This window comes from Capricornis sumatraensis, chromosome 11, assembly GCF_032405125.1.
Source record: "Capricornis sumatraensis isolate serow.1 chromosome 11, serow.2, whole genome shotgun sequence".
Classification (NCBI taxonomy): domain Eukaryota; kingdom Metazoa; phylum Chordata; class Mammalia; order Artiodactyla; family Bovidae; genus Capricornis; species Capricornis sumatraensis.
In genome coordinates this window covers 75,880,611-75,891,264 of record NC_091079.1, presented here as the reverse complement: position 1 = coordinate 75,891,264, position 10,654 = coordinate 75,880,611, and the positions used below count along the sequence as shown (strand labels likewise).

Below are 10,654 nucleotides of genomic sequence, written 5' to 3'. Positions count from 1 at the left end.
CATATTGTATGAATTCACTTATATGAAATATCCAGAATAAGTGAGTCCTTAGTAGACACAGTAAGTAGACAGTGGTTTTCCAGGGACTGATGGCAAAGGGGAGTAGGGAGTGACTGCTTAATGAGTACAAGGTCTCCTTTCAGGCTGATAAAGTGTTTTCGACCTAGATAGTGGTGATGATCGCACAGCATTTTGAAAGTACAAAAAGCCACTGAGTTGTATGCTTCAAATGGTTAATTTTAATGTTACATGATTTCACCTCAATAAAAGGTAATTTTAAAAATAATTGGCATTACTTCTCCACATTTGGCATCTGTGTCTTCTTTAGATTACTATGAAATGCATCAGAATAAAATATGTATGTTTTCACTTTTATTTTGAAATAATTATAAATAGGAAACTGCAAAGACAGTATAAGGAGGGTCATGTACTCTTCACTCAGTTTCCCTACTGGTCATATCTTCTGCAATTATACTGAATTGGACATTATTACAATGAGCATGTATAGTTCTTTTTCAAAGTTTTTCAACTTTTATTTTACATACAAAGATCTAGTATTGTTTCTGCATAACGTAGATGTGCTGGATGATCCATTCAAAAAAATTCACTTAGTAACTCAACTTCATTTAATGAAGTCCATGTTTTTTGTGTACTGGAAGAAGCACTGACGGCACATATTGAGGCCATATTTCCAAATTAGACTCTGCCGGTTTGAGTAGACCTGGCAAGAATGAGAACCCTGGACAAATTTTCTCAGATGTCTCCAGTAAAGCTGCTGGTGACCCATGTTGCTCTCTTGGCTGCAAAGAGCAAAAGGAACAAGGGTGTATACACATGTGCTCTTCAAAATTTGGGGACACAGTTTACTAGAAGGCAGTGCTAGTTCTATATCATTTTTTTTTAATTGGGATATTCGCTTTATTGTAGTAGTCTGGGATCAAAACTGCAATATAACCAAATTATACTTGTATTTCTTTTCTCCAGATGGGACAAATTCTATGGTTCAATTTACACCATCACCTCAGAGCTAAACTTATCTGAAAGCAAATTTTTGCTGGGCTTTTTCTGTTTTATTATGTGTATAGACTCATACAGGGCTTCCCTGGTGGCTCAGATGGTAAAGAATCTGCTGGTAATGCAGGAGACAGGGGTTCGATCCCTGGGTTGGGAAGATCCCCTAGAACTTTTATAGCTTTACATTTTACATTTAAATGTACTAACATTTTATGTTAATTTTTGTAAAACGTGTGAGGTTTAAGTTGAAACAGTTTTTGTTTGTGGATAGCCAATTGCTCCAGCACCATTTATTGAGAAGATTATTCAACTTTCACTGAATTACCTTTAGAAAAAAAATCAACAGGCTATATATGTCTTGGTTTATTTCTAAGTTCTTTCTTCTTCCCAACTGATCTCCGTGCCTCTCCTTTAACCAGTTCCACTACAGTCTTGGTTTCTATAGTATATCATTCTTGAACTCAGGTGGAGTGATTCTTACCAATTTATCATTCTTTTTAAAAATTGTTGAAGCTAGTCTAGTTCCTTGGCTTTTCCATATAATTTTAGAATAACACTGCCTAGCTACATCTATAAAAAATCTTGCTGAGATATTTAGAGGTTCTGCATGTTAATCTGGGGAGAACTGACATGTTTACAATGCTTTACTATATTGAGACTTTAAATCCATGGACATGGTTTGTCTTTCCATTTTAGATCTTTTATTTCTTTCATCAGTGTTTTATAGTTTCCAGCATACGAGCACTGCATATTTTATTAAATATATATCTATTTAAGTTTTTGAGCAGCTATAAATGGCATTTTAATTTAATTTGGGTTTTTATATTTTCATTGTTAGAATACAGACTTTTTTTTTCTTTTTTTTGGCTGCACCATGCAGCATGTGGAACTTCCCTGACCAGGGATCTAACCCATGGCCCCTGCAATGGGTTAGAAGTGCTGAGTTTTAACCACTGGGCCACCAGGGAAGTCTAAAACATAACTGATTTTTGAATGTTTATTTTATATCCTGTTAACTTCCTGAACTCACTTATTACTTCTAGAAGTTTTTGGTAGATCTCATAGAATTTTTTTTTTAAACATAGACCATCATGTCATCTGCAAATGGGGGCAGTTTATTTCTTCCTAGTTTATATGTCTTTTATTTCCCTTTTTTACCTTATTTCTCTGGCCAGAACTTCTCCACAATCTCTTCTAGAAAATAGAAGAGGAGGGACACTTCTCAGCTTATTCCATGAAACCCTATTATCCTGATACTGAAACAAGACAAAGACAGTACAAAAATGAAAACTACAGGCAATTTCCCTCATGAATATATGAGCAAAAAATTCTTAACAAAACATTAGAAAATAAAACCTGCTGCTGCTGCTAAGTCACTTCAGTCCCTGGGATTCTCCAGGCAAGAACACTGGAGCAGGTTGCCATTTCCTTGTCCAATGCATGAAAGTGAAAAGTGAAAGTGAAGTCTCTCAGTCGGGTCCGACTCTTTGCGACCCATGGACTACAGCCTACCAGGCTCCTCTGTCCATGCGATTTTCCAGGCAAGAGTACTGGAGTGGGTTGCCATTGCCTTCTCCAAATAAAACCTAGGAACATATAAAAAGAATTACACTCTAAACAAATAGAGTTTATTTCAAAGATACAGGACTGGTTCAACATCTGAAAATCAATCAATATGACCTACCATATTAACAGGGTAATAAAAAATCACCCGATCCCAAGAACTGATATCAAAAAAGCACTTGACAAAAAGTAACACCCATTTATGGTTAAAAAAAAAAAAAAAGAAGAAGAAAAGAAAAAAACACTTAGAAAAACTAGGAATAGAGGGAATCATTCTTAATTTGATAGATATGAAATCAACACATTATAGATCAAATTAGACCAAATGAGGTGTGTTATCTATTTCCTTTATGAATAAGGCACTGTTAAAGGGCTGAAGATCCACTGTCACTATACATATACTAAAATCCAGTAAATTCAATTACTTAATACATAGTGGATAAAGTCCATCAGACAAAAAGGAAATGTTAAATAATGATGAGTCCGTGAGGATACTGGTTCAAAATATATTTCATCCCTTGATTTGGAAAGTCTGTCTTAGAAACAAGGTGAGATTCTTGTGCTTTAATCCCCACTTTCTTTTATCCATTCATTCAATAAGTATCTATTGAAGGTATTACTGTATGATAGGGACTGCTCTAGATATTGTAGGTAGAGAATGAAACAAACAGATCAACTTTCATAACTTTCATAACACACTGCTTATATTCTGATGACGGGAGAGAGAAAAATCAAGCTAAAAATTATTAACATATACCACATAGTATATTACTTGGGGACCAGTGTTATTACAAACTAAATAGGAAAATAAGAGAGGGAATACTGTGATGAAGGTGGATTTAAATAGGATACTCAGGACAAACTCACTGGAAAGGTAAAATACGAGCTAGTATTTCAGGAGATAAGTATGCTAGGCAAAATAATGCCTCTCCCCAAAGATATCCTAATTCCTGGAATTTTAAATGTGTTATCTTACATGGCAAAAGGGATTTTTCAGATATTAATAAGGTTACCAACCCTGAGATGAAGAGATTATCCAAGTGGGCCCAATCTAATTACATTGAGTCCTTAAAAATCAAAGCACCTTTCCTGGCCTGGGTCATAGGGATATATGACAATGGAAGAAGGATCAGAGAGACACAATCTTTTTTGCTTTGAAGATGAAGATAAAGTACCACAAGCCAATGAACATGGGTGACCTCTAGAAGGTGGAAAAGGAAAGGAAATTAATTTACTTCTACAGCCTCCAGAAGAGAACACAGACCTCCTAACATCTGGATTTTAGGCAAGTGAGACCTGTGTCTGACTTGTAACCTACAAAACTGTAAAACAGTAAATCTGTGTTACTTTAAACCGTTAAGTTTGTGGTAACTATTACAGTAGCAATAGAAAACTAATAGAGTGAGCTTATGAATCAAGGAGCAGTGGAAAGGTCAGTGAGTCTGGAGAAGTACAGAATTAGAAGATGATGTCAGAGCGGAGCAGAGGAGATAAAGATTATAAAGGGCCTTGGTGGCTAGTTTAACAACATTGGTTTTTATTCTAAGATGAGAAGCCACTTTGAATTCTTAAAACAGAGGAGTATGATCTATCTTATATCTTAAAGGGAAAGTTACTCTGTGGAAGGGCAAGGACAAAAACCTAGAGCTCACTGGGGAGGCTCTTTGAATGACCCAGATGATGGTGGCTTCAATAAGGGCAATAGTTATGGAGATAAGTGCTCAGGTAAATATTTTGAAACTGAGGCCAAAGGATTTCCTGGTGGCTTGAATGATGGGTGTAAGAGATGCCTCGAGGTTCTGACCTAAGGAAATGAACAGCTAAGTTTTGTTAACTGAGATGGAGAAGACTATGTGCAGACTTAGGAAAGAGAGAATAGAAGCTTAGCTTCAGACATGTTACACTTAAGATACTTATTGAAGAGACAGCCGGTATGTTGTTGGATATATGACTTCTAGAGTTAAGGAAGTGATCCACAATGGAAATATAAATCAATATCATCAGGGGGAGTTAGGTGGTATTGGAAGATGTGAGAGCAGAGGCAATCATCAAGGGAACAAGGGTGGGCAGAAAGAGAAAAGATCTAAGACTGGACCCTGAAAAGCCCTAAAGTCAAGAGATTAGGAATGAGCAAAAAATCCTGAAGAGAGGTAGCCAGTGAAGTAGGAAAACAGAGCAAAACAGGAAAGTATGTACCTTGGAACCAAGTGAAGTATGTTTCAAGAAGGTGGGTGCGTGTGTGCGAGCTCAGTTGTGTCGGACTCTTTGAGACCCCATGGACTTTAGCTCGCCAGCCTGCTCTTTCCATGGGATTTTTTTTAGGCAAGAATACTTCAGTGGGTTGCCATTTCTTCCTCCAGGGGATCTTCCCAACCCAGGGACTGAACTCCCATCTTCTGTGTATCTTGCATTGGCTGATGGATTCTTTACCATTGAGCCACCACCTGGGAAGCCAAGAAGACGGGTGATCAATGACAAATGTAGTTTTTAGATCAAGTAATATGAGGACTAAGAATTGACCAGTGTTTTAAGCAACATGAAAGTTAACAGATACTCTTAAAAAAAAAAAAAGGTAGTTTCAAAATAGTGAGAATGTGGAAATGTGGAGTGCTGATGATCTAGAAACACAGTTGGTTTAAGAAAGCCTGGAAAGCAAGGAACTGACACTAGTAAATGATGAGAAACATCTCAAGGAGATTTGCTGCTAATAGCTACATCAGTCTTGGAGAAGGAAGAACCTATAAAAAGCATTTAAAAATGTTGTGCATTGCATTTTCTGCTAATGTTATGGGAAAATGAGGACACAAGATTTAGACCTCCACCAGTGCTGGTGTGAAGTATGCTAACCTGGACACACTGAACTTATAGATATTGGCTTTGGTCTTATTTTTATATCTTGTTATGCCAGTAGAGTTACTGAAACAATATCTTTGTACTTGCCAATAAACTATCCTAAACTATCTTTGCACAAATAAGCAAGATTTACTCTAAAAAGTACTGCTGCCAGAAAACTAAGTCTAACTATATACATATGAATGCAATATAACCCCCTTACTTGGCTTGATAAAGTTTTTTTTAAGTGAATTACTTTTCTCTTTTATGGTAAAAACTTTGTAGTTTCCTATTAAAAGGGGCAGCAGGAAATGTACTCTTGGAGAGGGATATGCTTTTTGTTTCATTTTTTCTCCTTAAGTATTGTGGGTTTTTCCCTCTTTGACCACTTTTAGAAGAAGACCTCCTGAGTAGTATGGAATGACTTGGCAACAGCTTTAGAAATAAAAAGCAAAACCCTGTTGTTTGGGGATTTTCTAGCAATATTATCTGGAGAATTATTTTTCTTCTGGGCTTATACATGGCTTTCCTCAAATTATTTTCTTATATGGGTAATAATTACTCCTCCCTCTTGATTCTTTCATCAAATATGGCAGAAAATGTTTCTGATGAGTAACTAAAAGTTTATTTATCTGAAGAAGTATGATGAAAGGGAAACATAATTGAACTTGGCACTTCAGAAAGTATGGTTTCAAAAAATATTCTCAAGTAGTCACACAAATTTAGTATATGAGCAAGGTGACGTCTCAACTCAGTAGGCAAAGAATTTTTTAAAGTAAATGCTGTTAGAATAGTTGTGTGTCCATCCAGAAGAAGATAAGTTGGTTTTATACTTCTTACTATACACAAAGGTAAATTCCATATCAATTTAAGTTTACATTAAAAATAATTAAGAGAAAATATATCCTTAGGTTAAAAAAGGCCTTTTTAATTTACAATCTAGAATAATTTTAAAAATTGCTAAAATTAATCATTTTGACTATCAAAAATATAAAAAAGTCTGAATACCAAATTGAAGAAAAGGGCCCCAAATTGAAAGGCAAATGACAGAGAAAAAGCTATTTGTAATTCATAACTTAAAAGACAAATGCCAAAACAATCTTGAGAAAGAAGAACAGAGCTGAGAGTATCATGCTCCTAGACTTCAGACTATACTACAGAGCTATAGTAATTAAAACAGTGTGGTTGAGGCACAAAACCAGACACAAAAATCAGTGGAGCAGAATAGAGAGCCTACAAATTAACTCACACACTTATGGTCATTTAATCTATAACAAAGGAGGCAAAAATATACAATGGGGAAGAGACAGTCTCTTCAATAGGTGGTGCTTGGTAAACTGGACAGCTCCATGTAAAAGAATGAAATTAGAACATTTTTCTCACACTATGAACAAAAATAAACTCAAAATGAACTAAAGACCATTAACCATAAAACTTCTAGAAGAAAACATAGGCAGAACACTTTACATAAGTCATAGCAATATTTTTCTTTTTGGATCTGTCTCCTCAGGCAAAGGAAATAAAAGAAAAAATAAACAAATGGGACCTGATAAAATTTAAAAACTTCTGCAGAACACAGAAAACCATCAACAAAATGATAACATAACATAGTGAATGAGAGAAAGATATTTTCAAATGATATGACAGATAAGGGATTAATATCCAAAATATATAAACAGCTCAAATAACCCAATGCCAAAAACAATCCAGTTAAAACATAGGCAGAAAACTTGAACAGACATTATTTCCAAAGAAGACACACAGATGGCCAACAAGCCCATGAAATGATGTTCAACTTCACTAGTCATCAGAGAAATGCAAAATCAAAACAATGGTATCACCTTATACCTGTCAGAATTGCTATCACCAAAAAAACAACAAATAACTGATGTTGGTGAGGATGTGAACAAAAAGGAACACTTGTATACTATTTGTGGTAATGCAAATTGATGCAGCTACTATGGAAAATATGAGATTTCCTCAAAAAATTAAAAATAGAACTATCATCTGATCCAGAAATTCTACTTCTAGGTATATATGTAAAGAAAAGAAAAACACTCATTTGAAAAGATACATGCACACCAATGTCCATAGAAACATTATTTAAAATAGCCAAGATATGAAAGCAACTAAATGTCTATCAATAGATTAAACAGATAAACACTCACACACACGCACACAGGAACACTACTCAGTCATAAGAAATAAATTTTACCATTTGCAACAACATGGATGGACCTAGAAGGTATTATGCTTAGTGAAATAAGTAAGACCAAGAAGGACAAACATTGTACCTTATCATAATGTCACAGCTAAACAAAGAATTAAGGGAATTAAGAGGTACAAATTACTATGCATAAAATATGATACAAAGACATATTGTAAAGCACAGGAAATATAGCCAATATATTATAATAACTTTAGGTGAAACAGAAACCATAAAATTTTTGAAGCACTATGTTGTATACCTGAAACTAACATAATATTATAAATCAACCATGCTTCAATAAAAAATTAAAATAATTTCCCAAAAAAAGAAAAATACAAACTAAGGCTACATAAAGCAATCAGTCTAAACAATCATAATGGCATAAATTCAAAAGTTAGACAATACCAATTTGTGGGCAAGTTTATAAGGAAACTGATAATCTTATACATTACAAATGAAAGTGAAAAATAATACAATTACTCTGAGGAGAAATATGGCAATTTTTATTTAATTACAAATGCATTTATTCTTTCACTCAAGATTTTGCTTTGGGGAATTATCTTATAAAAACATGAGTATGAAATGATATATGTTCAACTATTCCCTAAAACCTTGTTTGTAATAGAAAAAAACATAAATGTTATCAAACTCAAACTTACATACTATAAAGCATTCACCCAAGGGAATACTATACAGTTGTAAAAATCAAGGAGGAAGCTCTCTCTGTATGGACAAGAAAAGAGCTCCAGGATACACTACCAACTGCATTTTTTTTTAAAAGTCATATAACAGGGCATACAGCATGGTATCTTTTGTTTATAAAAGTGCGGAGACTACAGTGGACATGGACTGGGGTTGGAGAGAAACTTCTTAATGATGTTATAGTTAGATTTTTTAATCATATAAATACACAAACAATCCAAACTAAAAAGAAATAAAATAAAAACAAAGCAGAACTGGAGTCAAATCCTGATTCACACATAGACTATATAACCTTGTATAGTAACTTAACTATCATCCTGAGCTTGGTTTCTTAGTTCATAAAATTGGAAAAACATGCCTTGTTTATTTTTCTTTTTAATAGATGATGGAAAACATATGAAAACACTTTTGAACCATGGAGTGATAAGAAAGGAAGACCTATTATCTTTTATTTTCAGTTTTCTTAAAACAAGTTGCAGGCCTACATACAAAATAAGGCACAATCTAATCAAGCAAGCTTATGGACACAGAAACCTCTGATACTCGGTATATGTTCTTTATTCATTCTTCTCAGTCTCTGTTAATTCTTTTCATTTTTCTAAAATTCTGTTTTACTCATAAAAGCTTTTCTCCAGACCTAGATACAGTTACAGAACAAAAAGTAGGGGCAAAAAGAGCTGAGTCACTGGAACAACAGTCCCTCCAAATTCTTCCCTCTCGGGGTGTCACTCAGCTGCCTCTCTTCTCTTGGTGGCTAGCCGGTTGCAAGGACCCCTCTGGCCTCCAGTCCAGCTGCTATCCAGAGAATCCATTGCTCCCCACGATAGCTCCATATTCTCATCTTTGTCTACTACTTTTGCCATCTCTGCTGTCCCCTCCTCCACCAAATTTTCTACTTCCGGGCTCCCACCTCTTGAGGAAGGCAGCCAAGTTCAGGGGCCAGGAATGAGTCATGGGAACAGCTCCTCAGACGGGCCTCCCAAATGCCACGGCTTCTCCTGGTTCCACTGGTCCGCCTTGTGCAGAGTGGGTAAAACTCCTCCTAAGAAGCCAAGAAGAGGCCAAAACTTGCAGGACGCAGGCATCCTGTGATAATATCTTGCCATAATCTGAAGTGTGATTTTTTTTTTCTTCAGGTCTCAGGCACCTGTTCCCACAAGGGAGCTGCGCTTCACATAAGGAAGCAATTTCCAACATTCCCATCCCTTATCTTTGGTTAGCAGTGAGGGGGCTTGGTGTCCCCTTATCATCTCTGCCCTCGTCCCCCCAGTCTCACTCCCTCTCTGCCCCTCCACTTGTGGGCAGTCTAATTTCCCAGTAGATGGATCCATGCTTCCAGGTTTTCCTCTCCCGAGTATCACCAGTCTATGGGGGTTTTCTCTACAGCCATATCTCTTGATTCTGACCAATTGTTCATTTAAAAAGAATGATTTGGGGGGCAGCTACAAACACTGTAAATCTTTTCTGAGATCATTGCTAAGAAAAATTGCAATTTCAGAACAGTAATTCCCCAGCCTTGGTTGATGAGTACCAGATTTTCCAAAAGACAACAACCCCAAATTTACCAAAATTCCCTCTAAAAATATTTTTTAAAGTTAAATCATTTTATGTATGACTGTCACACTCTAAGCCCTACAATAAGCAAAGGGCAAAGTCCCTCAAATCTCACACATACACTATTAAGTATCTTTTCCAGTTATGGGGTTAGTCAGAAAGGAGAAAGAATGTTAATACAATTTTTTAAAAATTAAGAAAATAAAGTTTTTAAAATCAAAATTATTCAGGCTAACTTTTAAAAGGACAGATCATAAAATCATAGGATAAACATGTTTCTAAATGGCAGAATTAATATATATATACATATATATTATTTTGGTGAATCTTGTATGAAAAGGAAGGAAAGCATAGATATATATCTTAACAGATTGTTATATACTACGGAAAGAAAGAGCATGCATCTCTAACACCAGTGGAACACACTACATATAAAAATACAAGGCTGACATGATCAGTAATACTTGGGAATTCAAAAATGCAGAGCCATCTGCTGAATTACTTATCTGGAGTTCAATTTGGTAAAAATGTCTGTTTCTTATGCATACCCAAAGTCCCCACTAAGAACTGAGACCAGAGAATTACTGTGGTTTCACTACAAAGTTTCAATGGGTTTCATAGAAACATTTCTAGATCACACTGGAAATTGTTATAAATATTTCCTTATGCCTCTGTCTTCCACTCAGCTGAAAAGAATCTCTTTTCTTTCTGATCTTCAATCATTGCTGAAGTGTTACCTATCTGTCCTTGTAATGGCTCCTGGATGCCATGTCCTGCAAC

General features: G+C 35.5%; 1 protein-coding gene across 1 annotated transcript; it reads right to left on the bottom strand.

The window, feature by feature from the left end:
• Positions 1 to 622: 622 nt before the first annotated feature.
• LOC138088700 (small ribosomal subunit protein uS14-like) lies at positions 623 to 787 on the bottom strand. The gene has a single exon (XM_068984041.1). It carries the CDS (start codon positions 785 to 787, stop codon positions 623 to 625), a length of 165 nt encoding a protein of 54 aa, XP_068840142.1.
• Positions 788 to 10,654: the final 9,867 nt, after the last annotated feature.

Excerpts from the sequence above, each read along its gene's own strand:
- LOC138088700 (XM_068984041.1), bottom strand. The coding sequence starts at position 787 with ATGGGTCACCAGCAGCTTTACTGGAGACATCTGAGAAAATTTGTCCAG.